This window comes from Bubalus bubalis, chromosome X (genome assembly GCF_019923935.1).
Source record: "Bubalus bubalis isolate 160015118507 breed Murrah chromosome X, NDDB_SH_1, whole genome shotgun sequence".
NCBI classification, from domain to species: Eukaryota; Metazoa; Chordata; class Mammalia; order Artiodactyla; family Bovidae; genus Bubalus; species Bubalus bubalis.
The window spans coordinates 104548536-104561679 of record NC_059181.1 but is presented as its reverse complement, the minus strand read 5'-3'; the positions used below and the strand labels follow the sequence as shown (position 1 = coordinate 104561679).

General features: G+C 58.8%; 2 protein-coding genes across 2 annotated transcripts; both read left to right on the top strand.

The window, feature by feature from the left end:
* Nucleotides 1–138: 138 nt before the first annotated feature.
* GDI1 (GDP dissociation inhibitor 1) lies at nucleotides 139–6171 on the top strand. Its single transcript, XM_006043623.4, has 11 exons — nucleotides 139–460; nucleotides 1537–1644; nucleotides 1803–1902; nucleotides 2051–2185; nucleotides 2652–2850; nucleotides 3117–3248; nucleotides 3794–3893; nucleotides 4246–4417; nucleotides 4721–4865; nucleotides 4991–5045; nucleotides 5136–6171. Exons 1-11 carry the CDS (start codon nucleotides 416–418, stop codon nucleotides 5286–5288), a joined length of 1344 nt encoding a protein of 447 aa, XP_006043685.1. The 5' UTR covers nucleotides 139–415; the 3' UTR covers nucleotides 5289–6171.
* Nucleotides 6172–6887: 716 nt separating this feature from the next.
* Nucleotides 6888–12698, top strand: FAM50A (family with sequence similarity 50 member A). The gene is made up of 13 exons (XM_006043622.4): nucleotides 6888–7120; nucleotides 8167–8251; nucleotides 8350–8449; nucleotides 8701–8849; nucleotides 10468–10544; nucleotides 10650–10716; nucleotides 10857–10918; nucleotides 11150–11226; nucleotides 11503–11557; nucleotides 11762–11810; nucleotides 11904–11974; nucleotides 12063–12173; nucleotides 12283–12698. Exons 1-13 carry the CDS (start codon nucleotides 7010–7012, stop codon nucleotides 12289–12291), a joined length of 1023 nt encoding a protein of 340 aa, XP_006043684.1. The 5' UTR covers nucleotides 6888–7009; the 3' UTR covers nucleotides 12292–12698.
* Nucleotides 12699–13144: the final 446 nt, after the last annotated feature.

Genomic DNA, 13144 nt, shown 5'->3' with positions numbered 1-13144 from the left:
GCAGCGCGCACCCAGCCGGCGGGGCCGCGCCGAGCTTCCCGGGGCGGGGCGCGGGAGGCTCCCGCGCACGGATCCCTGGCGGGTCTCAGCACCGTCTGCCAGGCCGCCCCGCCCCGCCTCGCCCCGCCTCACCGCCGTCTTTTCTAGGCCCTCGGCGAGGCGGCGTGGCCAGCCGAGTGGCGCGAGCGCTAGAGCCCGGGTCCCAGCAGCCCTCCCCGGGAGGCAAGCGGGGACAGCAGGGGCCCCCGGTCTGCGCAGCAGCGGCGGAGGGGAGGGGCCGGGACTCTTTGACGTGGCGGAGGGGTCGAGCGGCGCTAATGCGCCGCCATCTTTGGTCCACTGCGGCGGCGGCGGCGGCGGCGGCTGTGGCGGAGGAGGAGGAGGAGCCGACGGGCGCTGACACCGAGGCCTGACCATGGACGAGGAATACGACGTGATCGTGCTGGGGACCGGACTCACCGTAAGTGCGGCCTCCGGGGTCCAGGGCGCCGCCTCTCTTTCTCCCTGGGATGCTGCAGCCCCCGACCCCATCCTCCCATCAGTGCCTGCGCGGCACTGTTCGGTCCCCGAAAAGACAGCCCCGTGCCCAACAACCGTGATGCGGCCTCCATCCCTGTCATGCCCGGTCTGCCAAGAAGCGGCCCCTTTTCTGGCTGTCTCTCTTGACCGATTCCCCGGGCCCGACCCCCGGCCCCTACCCAGGACCAGCTTAACATCCCCTCTCATTTTGCGCTCATTCTGGCGGAGATGTCGTGGTACAGGGACCTCCGGTCAGGTCGGGGCGGGGGGACTTGCCAGGGTGGGCTTTCATCCTGCCTCCCCAGGTTCTCAGGGGGCCCGAGGACCCAGGGAATGTTCCAGAAGGAGCCGCGGTGGGGACCGTGACCACATTCCCGCTACCCCACCCCGGTTTCCCATGGAGACCTCGGGGCTGAGGCGTATTTGCAGCCTTTGTCCTTGGGCTGGTGACAGTGACTGGTGAGGGTGTTTGCCCTCCCCCGAACCCTGTTGGACTGCTTCCCTGAGAGACGCCTCCCCCACAGTCGGGTGTGGAAGCCCCTACTGTGGCTGGGAAAGCTCAGGGTCAGGGGTTCCTCTTTGAGGAAAGCGGCCCAGGGTGGGGCCTGGGATTTCGGCACCATGCTAAGCCTTTCTTTATACTTCCTTTTCGGGTCCTTTGCTTGTCCAGCTAGGCGATCCCTGTGTTTTTATCTGCCTTTTTGTGGGCTTCTACGTGGATAGGTGATTTTCTTGGCATCTTGGTTGCTTGAAGACCATCCATATGGCTGCTGGATATCCTTTTCCTTGTTCACCTTTTTACCCAGCAAGGTTATAAAAGGAAACCGTGGTCAAATGAAGGCTCCCCCCCCCCCCAATTTCAGGCAGAGCGACCAGCCACAGATGCAAGGAGCTGTGTGTTGAGGCAGAGGCCCTTCAGGTTGACTCTCCCCTCAGGGTTGGAGTGGGGAACACGGTCAGGGCTGCTGGTGGGAATGTGGGCAGATGGGAGTGCAGTGAACATTGCCCCTCACTCAGGAATGTATCCTGTCGGGTATCATGTCTGTGAACGGGAAGAAGGTGCTGCACATGGACCGGAACCCCTACTATGGGGGCGAGAGCTCCTCCATCACCCCCCTGGAGGAGGTAGGCTGCTCCGGGCCCGGGCCTGTCCCTCGTTAACCTCTTGCATGGGGTGCTGAATGAAGCAGCTCCCCAGGTTTTCTGGGTGGGGGGGCGGGGGCGGGAGGGGGTTCCTTGAGATGCATCTTTCTGTCTCTCTCTTCCCCTTCCCCTGTCTGCAGCTGTATAAGCGTTTTCAGTTGCTGGAGGGGCCCCCTGAGACAATGGGCCGGGGCCGAGACTGGAACGTTGACTTGATCCCCAAATTCCTCATGGCCAATGGTGAGGGAGACGAAGGAGGTATTGTGGGGGGCAGGGTGATTGGGACGAGCAGAGAAGGGTCAGACTGCAGACCAGGGACAGACAGACCAGCTCAAGCTTGTGAAGGGAGCCACGCTGACCGTGTTGCCTTGCCCACACCACCCCGCAGGGCAGCTCGTGAAGATGCTATTGTATACAGAGGTGACACGCTACCTGGACTTCAAGGTGGTGGAGGGCAGCTTTGTCTACAAGGGGGGCAAGATCTACAAAGTACCATCTACTGAGACTGAAGCCTTGGCTTCCAGTGAGTGTGGGTCCCGTGAGCCAGGGAATCGGGGCGGGGAGGGAAGGGGGACAGCTATCGAGAGCAGGGTGGCCCTTGCTGCAGGTCATGTTTCTTGTGCAGTACCAAAAGCCCCTTGCTCTATCATCCCCCCTGTGTACACCCACTGGTTGCCAGGAGGGAAGTCCAAGTGTGAAGGGAATACGGTGTCCTGGACAGATTTCAGCTTTTGATAGGGGCTTCACCTAATCAGTGAAACATCCCCAATGTCAGAGCTGGGAGGGCCCTCAGAGGCTGTCCAGCCAGAATCACTGTTGGTACAGTTGAGGAAACAGGCCAATAAGCACAGAGGGGTTAATTGAAAATCACACAGTGGTCGGCAAGAGAACCATGCTGGGAGTTAGGGCACCTGCTTGATCTGCCTGCCTGGCAGGTGGAGAGGTTCACGGCCCGCACCTCAGTGGTGCTTTGCATGTGGCCCTCGTAGACCTGATGGGCATGTTTGAGAAACGGCGCTTCCGCAAGTTCCTGGTGTTCGTGGCAAACTTTGATGAGAACGACCCCAAGACCTTTGAGGGCGTCGACCCCCAGAACACCAGCATGCGTGACGTCTACCGGAAGTTTGACTTGGGCCAGGATGTCATTGACTTCACTGGCCATGCCCTGGCGCTCTACCGCACTGATGAGTGAGGGGAAACTGGCATGGCATATTACCCCTCAGCCGGCCCACACCCTGCCCTCCCCGCTCCTGCCTGCTGCTCCCTTGGCTCACCCTGAGTACTTCCCGTACTCAGCTCTGGGCTCACTCACCTGTCGCCTTTTCTGTCCCTTCCCTGCGTTTGACCCATGGTCTTTCCCAGGCCTGCAAGGGTGGGAAGGCTGGCCTGATGCCAGGGTGGGGGTGCACTGGGCCTTCTGCTCTTGGAGCCTCTTCTGACCCTATTTCCCCCAGCTACCTGGACCAGCCATGTCTCGAGACCATCAACCGCATCAAGTTGTACAGCGAATCCCTGGCTCGGTATGGAAAGAGCCCGTATCTGTACCCACTCTATGGCCTTGGCGAGCTGCCCCAAGGCTTTGCAAGGTGAGGGCGTGGCTTCTGTTGGTTGGCAGTGGAGAAGGCTGAGGCCAACAATGGAAGGGCCCCCTTGGGCATCTCCACTGTGTTTTGTTACTTTCCCACTGTGGGCTTAGTTTACTTCCCACCATCCTCGGGTGATGGCAGCCCAGTGGGGCATTGAAGTGCAGAGATGAAGGACCACAGATAGGGCTCGCTTGGCTCCTAGCTGGAGTCAGATGGCACAAGGACTGGGCCTGTGGCCTTGAAACCTCCGGTCGGATTCTTCAGACCCATTCATTCTATTCCCTAGGATGTTTCCCTGAGGAGCTACCCTCATACTAGCCCTTTGCTGGAAATTTCTGGCATTAAGTCTAGAGAGGAGGGACCCTTCCAGGTTCAGTCTTGAGGTCCTGGTAACAACAAAGCTTGGAAGAGCCCCCGGGTCTCCTGAGCTCTGCCTGCCTGAGGCCACCTTCTCCATGCCCTGTGCTGCCGGGGGCAGGGCATGCAGTAGCGCTGGTCCCCTTGTCTCCCAGGAGGCACCCTCATGGTTCCTCTCCCCACTGTAGATTGAGTGCCATCTACGGGGGGACGTACATGCTGAACAAACCAGTGGACGACATCATCATGGAGAATGGCAAGGTGGTGGGCGTGAAGTCCGAGGGCGAGGTGAGCCTTCCTGCTGCACAGGCGCTCTGGTCTGGGTGGGGCTCAGCCCATCCTTTGAGACCCTCTTCCTGGTCACCCTAGCTCTGCTGGGGCTCCTGCAGCTTGGCCAGGCGCCTCAGCCCGGGGACCAGGGCTCCAGAGGAAGACGGTAGTCACTGCTGTCAGCAGACAGCTGTGGATGAGGGCCCAGCTTCCCGAGGTGTGGGAGGAGAATGTATGCTGTGGGAGGGGTGATGGTGACAGCTTTGGGGAGTGGCCCGCCTACCAGAGCTGCCAGCCTTCCCTGGGTGTTCTGGCCCTCAGACATGGAGGGGGGGTCGGATAGGGCCAAGGCCTTTTGGTGCTTTCACAGGTGGCCCGCTGCAAGCAGCTGATCTGTGACCCCAGCTATGTTCCTGACCGCGTGCGGAAGGCCGGCCAGGTTATCCGTATCATCTGCATCCTCAGCCACCCGATCAAGAACACCAACGATGCCAACTCCTGCCAAATCATCATCCCCCAGAACCAGGTCAACAGGAAGTCAGGTAGGCCAAGCTCCACATGGCTTCCTCCAGTGTGTTCTTTTCTTTGGGGTAGCCCTGTCTCGCTGCCCCCCACCCCCAGCCCGGGGGCTGGCTCTCTGCTCAATCCCTCCATGGAAGAGCAGGGATCCACATCATGGTCCCCATGCCTTGAGGCCCTAGCGGGGGATGCTTCCTTTCCACGAGGGCGGCTGCTGGGATGTGGCCAGCTCTGCAGGGCTGGGGAGGGGCAGGAGGGCCCGAGTTGAGCTTGGCCCCCAGAAGCCCCCCACGTACCCCTGCTAATGGAGCCTTTCTTGTGGGCAGACATCTACGTGTGCATGATCTCCTATGCACACAACGTGGCCGCGCAGGGCAAGTACATTGCCATCGCCAGCACCACAGTGGAGACCACAGATCCCGAAAAGGAGGTTGAGCCGGCCCTGGAGCTGCTGGAGCCCATTGACCAGAAGTGAGGGGCTGGGGGGCTGGGGCTGGAGCTGGGGGGAGGAAGGGAGCCAGGGAGCCGGAGGGCGGACATCAGGGAGGGCAAGGCTGATCCTAAGACCTGTTTCAGTCCCTCCATCTGCCCCTCAGGTTTGTGGCCATCAGTGACTTGTACGAGCCCATCGATGATGGTTCCGAGAGCCAGGTAAGCAGCCTATCCTGGCCCTGGGTCCTGGCTGCCGGCCCAGGGCCCCTGCCCCTCTCACCTCGGGCCCTGGGCTCTGGCTGTTTCCAGGTGTTCTGTTCCTGCTCCTACGACGCCACCACACACTTTGAGACAACCTGCAACGACATCAAAGACATCTACAAGCGCATGGCAGGCTCCGCCTTTGACTTTGAGAACATGAAGCGCAAACAGAATGATGTCTTTGGGGAAGCTGACCAGTGATGGCTGACCCCTAGCCCAGCCCCTGGTGCCCTCTCCCCCAACCTGAGTCTGTTCTCCCTGAAGGCTGGGGAGACAGGTGTGGCTGGGCGTCCCTGTTTCCAACATCTTCTGCTTCCCCTACCACATTCCTGTCACCCACCTCATTGATTCACTGACCAAATCCTTAACCTTAGTGATGGTTTGGGAGATGGGGCGGGGGGTTGGTTAGTATCCTCCTTCTTGGCCCTTCCTTATCCTGGGGAAAGGGGGTTCCTCTCCTTGTGTGTGTATCTTCCCCCCACCCCTAATTCTTCTGCTCTGTTTGGGAAGAACGTGGAAGAAAGCTGACTTCTGCCCCCATTGCTCTTATCCCTACTGTAGTGGCCTTTGGAGATGCCCCCTGCCTCCCCCCACCAACTCTAGTGTGTTGGAAAGAAGGGGCCCTCCCAGCACAAAGTTACATTCCTTTCCCTAGTCCATCCCCGTAATTTATTCTAATTTATTAACTTTGGCCCACCCTGTGTGAGAAAGGAGCCCTGTCCTCCGCAGCCTCGCGGTGTGCCCTGGGGCTGTGGGACAGCTACCCTGGCCGGGCCTGCCTGACCCTGGCAACCCTGGCGCAGCTTGGGAAGGGAGAGGGCTTGGGTGTGGCCTCGTTGGAGGTTGATCTTGTTTTTGTTTCTTGTCTTTGTGTCCGCTGGTACTGGCTGAGAGAGAAATGACGTGTGAACAAAGCAGAAGGAGGTGGGAAAATGGATCCAAATCCCCTGTGCCCTGCCCGCCCTATTCCTTCCCATTAGTGGTGGGAAATCCTTATCTTGCAAAGTGAATGTGTCCCTTTCCCCATCCTCTAGTGTATTTCACAGAAAACAAACTCTCCCAATAAAACTGTGTTGAAATCTGAGCCTAGATCTTTAGTTTTTTCTTCTTAAAGCTGTTTTCAGGCCAGGGCCTTGGCTCCTTGGGCTGCCCTGCTCTCCTGCACAGGCTTGGGACTACACGTTATTTAGCTTTGTTCCCCATGGCTATAAAATGTGAATTCCTTCATCAGGGAATTGCAGAGCTCCTGAACTGAAGGGAGCAGGTCACATCACCCTGCCCAAGGCCACACATTGAGCTAGTACTGACATCCAGGACTCCAACCCTTGGGGGTCAATGTGAGGGAAATGGGAGATGGGTCCAGCCTGGGGTCGGGGTTGAGGTGGCGGAAGCAGAGGCACAGGGCCCCTGCTTTCAGGCCAAGAAGGAGGAGGAGGAGGCAGAGGGGACTCAGGCCCAGTCCCGTGGCCTGGGGAAACAGGACTGGGGCCCAGTCCTGGGAGGGGAGTCAAAATCAAGGATGCAGAAGTAACCAGAGGGACTTCAGGCAGGGAGGCAGCAAGGGGACTGAGGGGATCTACCCTTAGACTGAGATCAAGACTGAAGACGTGAAGGGTCTGGGATGGGGGCAGCCTTGGGGTCAACAGAAGGAAGTAGGACTGGGGACCCAGCCTCAGGCCAGGGCTTATTGTGAAATTCATGGGGAAGCTAGGAAGAGCGGGATCTTCCAGTCTCCGAGGGCCGGCGGGGCGGGACCACTAGGGGGCAGGGCGACCGGTGGTCACATGTCGGAGCGGGGCGGGGCGAGGCGGCTGCGCGATCCCTGGTGGCTGACGTCAAGGCGCGGGCGTCAGCGGACCGAGCCGCCATCGCCACAGTCGCTCCGGAGCCCCAGCCAGTCCGTCGTCGCCGTCGCCGCCGCCATGGCTCAGTACAAGGGTGCCGCCAGCGAGGCGGGCCGCGCCATGCACCTCATGAAGAAGCGGGAGAAGCAGCGCGAGCAGATGGAGCAGATGAAGCAGAGGATTGCTGAGGTGCGGGCCGGGCCGGGGCCCCTCACAGCAGGCGCTCGAACCGCCGCCCCGACTTCCTGGGACCCCGCGCGACCCTGGGCGGCGGGACTGGAGTGCAGGCGGCGGGTTGGGGTGGGAACGCTGCTCGCCAATCTCCAACAAGGGGCGGAAGCAGGCCGGCGACAGTCTGCTCCTCTGTAAAATGGGCCCAAAAGGCTGAGGCGAGCTAGGTTGTGACAAGCCTGCAACAGGAAGGAGCCACATTCAGTGGTTGCATGTGTGGCAATTGGGGCGACCCTCGAGGGTACAGAGCATCCTGTGTCTCTGGCTCCTCACTGCCCGGGTTCAGTGGCTCTCCGGAAGGGCGGGCCCCAACCACTCTGCCGGCCACTGAACCCGTTTCAACTAACAGGCAGGCAGGAGGGTCCTAGGTGCTAGCGGTTCACTAAGGGCTTCTGTGAGTGGCCGCTGGTGGTGGGCCACCCCACTTAGGTCTTTGGGGGCCTTGGGTCCCGTGACAGCGGGGAAGTGGCTGCATGTTGAGGCCTGACTGCTGCCTCAGTTTACACTCAAGCCCCCACCTGGCTGTTGCCGTGTGGCCAGACGGAGGTCCATCTCTCTGTGGAGGTTCATACAGTGGTATGCAGTGGGATGGGGCAAGCCTGGAGCGAGGGGGCCTCATGAGGGAGTCACACTGCTCAGTGAGGGTCTAGGCCCCCATCTGCTCTCCGCTTCCTCTTGTCACTCCTTGCCTTGGGTCTCCAGAGCTTCAGCTCAAGAGCTGGGTGTGAAAAATACCAAAGGCAGGTAGGACCCACGGCTCCAGACTACTGAGTGAGCAGGACATGTGGACGGACCAGAACAGTGCAGGGAAACCACCCCACTTGGCTGCCTGGGCACTTGGAAGAGCCTCTCACAGCCCCGTGGGACCCTCCATCAGGCAAAGGGGCCATGTCTTTCTCAAGGCCACATCATAGTCTAGGGACTCATTTGGGATGAGAACCCAGGTCCCCATTTCCATGGTAGGGTGGCAGGTGGCCATCATCACTGCTCTGCCTCCTGGACAGGAGAACATAATGAAGTCCAACATTGACAAGAAGTTCTCTGCACACTACGATGCCGTGGAGGCTGAGCTCAAGTCCAGCACTGTGGGTATGCAAAGCGTTCGTGCCCCCACTCCTGGCCCAAGGCCCGCTGCGTGGTTTGCTCTGGGTGACCACCTTTCACCCCCCTGTCTCCTTAACTCTCAGGTCTTGTGACCCTGAACGACATGAAGGCTAAGCAGGAGGCACTGGTGAAGGAGCGGGAGAAGCAACTCGCCAAGAAGGAGCAGTCGAAGGAGCTGCAGCTGTGGGTCCTCCCCTCCAGATGGAGCTTGTGTTTGGGGGCGGGTGAGGCTGTTCCTGCTTGTGGAAGCCGGGAGGTGGGGGTGCCTTTTGATCATCAGAGCACTGCTGGTGAACTTGAAGGGACCCAGGGTGGTAGGACTCTGGGCCTGTGCTGTCTGGGACCTGCCCTGCACTGAGCACACAGGTGGCTCTGGGTTGGGACATGGGCCTTGGGGGTGGGGACGTGCATGGTAGCCACCCGTGCCTTGGCAGGAAGCTGGAGAAGCTGCGAGAAAAGGAGCGCAAGAAGGAGGCCAAGCGGAAGATCTCCAGCTTGTCCTTCACCCTGGAGGAAGAAGAGGAGGCAGGCGAGGAGGAGGAGGAGGTGGTGGCCATGGACGAGGAGGAGCTGGAAAGGGAAGGTGAGGGCAGGCTGGGGATGGGTTCAGCGGGCAGAGCTCTGTCCTGGCTTCTGGGTCTTGAATGAAGAAGCACATCCACCAACAACCTTGACTGCTCACCACATTTGCGGCCTTGAACCTCAGAAGTTGGGGCAGGAGAGAGAGCCAAGTCTTCACTGTGGCAAAGCTGAGTAGAGGGCTTGCTTTCTGGTGGCAGACTGAGTGGGAACCAGGTATGCAGTCCCTTGGCGGAGGTGTGGGGCTCATGTGACTGGGGCACCAAACTGTTAATAATTTCAGTGTAAATTGACACAACCATAGACATTAAGTGGCTGCTAATTGGACAGAGCAGCTCTTGCCCAAGGGAACAGGGGGTAACAGGGAAGACTTGGGAAGGCTGGTGAGCAAGAACTAAGATGTCATGGGGCTTCTGTGGGCCGAGCACACACTTGCAGATGGGCTAGAACCAAGGCAGACGGACAGACACTGGGCACCGTCTCTGTCCTGGTGGGAGTCACACAGGACACCATGCACCCCACTGGGGCCAGAGGAGAGGGGATGATTTGAGTTGGGCCTTCAGGGTGAGGGGAATTTCATTAGCACCCAGAGATGTGGGGAGTCGGGAGGCGTGTAGAGTTGAGAGATGAGTGTGCCCAGAAGTGGAGCCAGTGGGAGTGCACACATTTTAGGACTAGGGAGGGTGCAGCTGCAGGCCTGGAGGGGGTGGGTGTTTAGAAAGCCTAATGGTCTGGGATCCGTATGGTAGAACTGAGGCAGGGGTTGGCACAGGGACAGCTTTGAGGGGAGCAGCCAGTGCTGTCAGGAGAAAGAGTAAAGAGCCTGCCAGCCTCTTGGGGGAAACCCCGGGATAGTCTTTGTACTATTTAGTAACATTAAGTATTTGGTGTCTAAAACGTTCCCATTGGCAGGTCAGTTGCATTGGCTGTTACCTGCATCTGTGTAGCAGAGACTACCTTTGGGACAGCACAGGTCTAGAGGGAGGCTTTCAACCTCACTGTGTGTCACTGGGGCTTTGTGGGTGCTTCCGCTCCCCCTGGAGATTTTGTTTTGGGGGCCTGGCCGTCGGTACCCAGTGTAGAATTTTTAAAAATATTTTTATTTATTTGGCTGTGCTGGGTCTTTCTTATAGGATCTGTAGTTGCAGCATGTGAACTCTTAGCTGTGCCATGCAAACTCTTAGTTGTGGCATGTGGAATCTAGTTCCCTGACCAAAGATCGAACCTAGGCCCCTTGCATTGGGAGCACGGAGTTGTAGCCACTGGACCACCAGGGAAGTCCCCGGTGTGGAATTTTTGTAAGTTGTCCAGGCTCTGGAACCCTTGCCCTGGAGTGTGGACTCATCTTCTAGGTTGGTGGTTCTCAAAGAGTGATCCAGTGACCCTAGGGTCTCTGAGACCCTTTGGAGAAGTCTGCGAGGTCAAAACCATCTTCATAATCCTGTGAAGACATCTTTGGCCTTCTGTACTCTTGTTCTTTCACGACTGTGCTGTGGATTTTTCCAGAGATCATGTGACGTGGCGTGACGTCCTTCCTCTGACAGTTGATAGAGTTGATACAGTTGCCCCCCTGAGGCAAGGGCCATCATACTGTTGACTTCTTGTGTCTTCTTTTGCTCAAGAGATCACCACAAAGAAGAGGAAAATGGGGAAGAACCCAGATGTGGACACAAGCTTCTTGCCTGACCGAGACCGGGAGGTAAAGGCGGCATGACCCTGGCAGAGGCTTTCAGTCAGGAAGCGGGGGCCACATGTGCCCCCTGAGCAGCCCTGGGCCTCCCTGCTTTGCCCATTTCTCTTCCAGGAGGAGGAGAATCGGCTCCGGGAGGAGCTACGGCAAGAGTGGGAAGCCAAGCAGGAGAAGATTAAGAGTGAGAGTTCTTGGAGTGGGAGGCATGCAGCCCGGGGTGGGGGCCATGCCTGCTTTCCTGTTAACGCTGCTCTGGACAGTGCCCTGAGCCCCAGGGATCTGGCAGGGGTCTGGAGGCCAAGCAGCAGGTCTGTCTTGTAGGTGAGGAGATTGAGATCACCTTCAGTTACTGGGATGGCTCTGGGCACCGGCGCACAGTCAAGGTAGGTGATGTGAAGCCTGTGCCCCATTTCCCTTGCTCTTGGGCCCAGCCTTCCAGTGGGAAGGAACTGTCAGTCCTGACAAAGCTCACAGACCCTTTGGGATGAGTGGCCTGGGGGGAGCAGGGAAGAGGGCAGTGAGTGTTCCAGGGTGCCTGCCTTCTCGAGGGCCCCCTTCTGGGCTTCCATCCTCCTTTCCCAACCCATTGGTTTCCTGCATGCCTGTTCACAAAGATGAAGAAGGGCAACACGATGCAGCAATTCCTGCAGAAGGCACTCGAGATCCTGCGCAAAGACTTCAGCGAACTCAGGTGGGGCTGTGTGGGCGTGTGAGTACATGTGAATGTGTGCACCAGATTCTGCAGCCTCAGCCTGGCACCTGGGACCCCAAGTGGCAGCTCCTGCTTGTGGCATGCTGGGCACTGCGCTCCTGAGAAAGGAGTTCAGGCCCCTTTTTCCATCCCTCTCCCCATGGGGAGCTGGGGTAGGAAGTGCCTTCCAGACTGGGCTGCCTGCTAGCCTCGCAGGCCTCCTGCGCTGGTGCCTGGTATCCTTGACCAGTGGCTTCCTCGTCTTTTCTTCCTCAGATCTGCAGGGGTGGAGCAGCTCATGTACATCAAGGAGGACTTAATCATACCCCACGTTAGTCCCTTCTGTGTCTTTGCAGCCCCAGGTGGGGTGGTAGGGAGGGTCTCAGGCTTTGGCACACCCAGGGAATTCGAGGGGGCCCCTCCTGCTCTAGGTCTTTGGCTTGGGTGGGCAGGGTCGGAGCCGGGCTTGCAGGCAGCTAGCTGCGAGACACTGAAATGAGTCACCCACTGTCACTTTCCTGTGCTTGGCTTGTAGCACCACAGCTTCTATGACTTCATCGTCACCAAGGCTCGAGGGAAAAGTGGTGAGTGCACCTGGCCATGCCCTCCTCCCCGAGCTTGCCCCTGTTGTAGGGCGGCAACTGAGAGGGGTGGGGTCTGGACCCTTGTCCCTGCAGGGCCCCTCTTCAATTTTGACGTTCATGATGATGTGAGGCTGCTCAGTGACGCCACCGTGGAGAAGGATGAGGTATGTTTGGGGCCTGCCAGGGCAGGGAGGAGGGGGCAGGCATCCAGCAGCCCTGAGCTGTAGCATCTGGGCCTCTTCCCGTCCTTAGTCGCACGCAGGCAAGGTGGTCCTGCGGAGCTGGTATGAGAAAAACAAGCACATCTTCCCCGCCAGCCGCTGGGAGCCCTATGACCCCGAGAAGAAGTGGGACAAGTACACGGTATGGAAGCACTCGAGTGCAGGGTGGAAGCCCAGCCGGGCTGGCAGGCTGGAGGCCCACCCAGCCCCACTCCGCTCACCTCCTCCTCTGTCCTCTCGTCCCGCACCAGATCCGATGACATGGTGGCAGTGTGGTCCCGGCTCCCTGTGGTCCCCTCCTCTGGTCCCCAGGACTCCAGGCGCCCGGCTCCCTGCTCCTGAGATGGGATCGGACCTGCTCAGCCCCTGCCCTGGCGCTGTTGGTTCCTGCCTGTTTCTTTCATGACACTTGGATTACCCGATGTGTGTTTTGTCTAAAAACTTTTTTTGATCGAGCTAAAATTCACATACGATGAAATTCACCGTTGTGACCATGTGAAAGTACACTACATGGGTATTGCGTACATTCACAGTGTTGTGAATCACCCCTGAAGGAGACCCCACGTCCATTAGCAGCCAGCCCCTCACCCCCCTTAGTCTATTTCCTGTATGTTTGGATTTGCTTATTCTGGAAGTTTCGATTAATAGAATTATACAGTATCTCTGCTTTCTGTGTCTTGCGAGGAAGTGTGTTTTTCAGGGATTTGAGGGTGGAAGGAGATTGGGTGGAAACGTGAATCCGTGGAGGCAGGAGGGGGCACTTGTGATCCACTAGGGGCCTAGGCAGGCCCAGCTGTCCCTGTAGCCAGCCTGTCCCCACCACAACCCCTATGTGGGTAGGAAGGCCATTCCTCCCTGGGCTGCCCACCGAGGCCCCTCGGTCTCCTTTGTGTCTCCCAATGGTCCGTTCCATAAGGGCCATAGCTGTCCTGTGGCTCCCAGCCGCCCTGTGTCCCCATCACAACATTTCTCCCCATTGCTGACACAGGAAGGCCACTGTGGGTGCCCTGTACCCACCGCTTGCCCACCTCACCCTGGCAAGCTCTGCACACACTGCCCTGGAGCTGGCCGCTCTCATCGCCCCCAGGGGGGCGCGCCCTGGCTTGAGGGTGT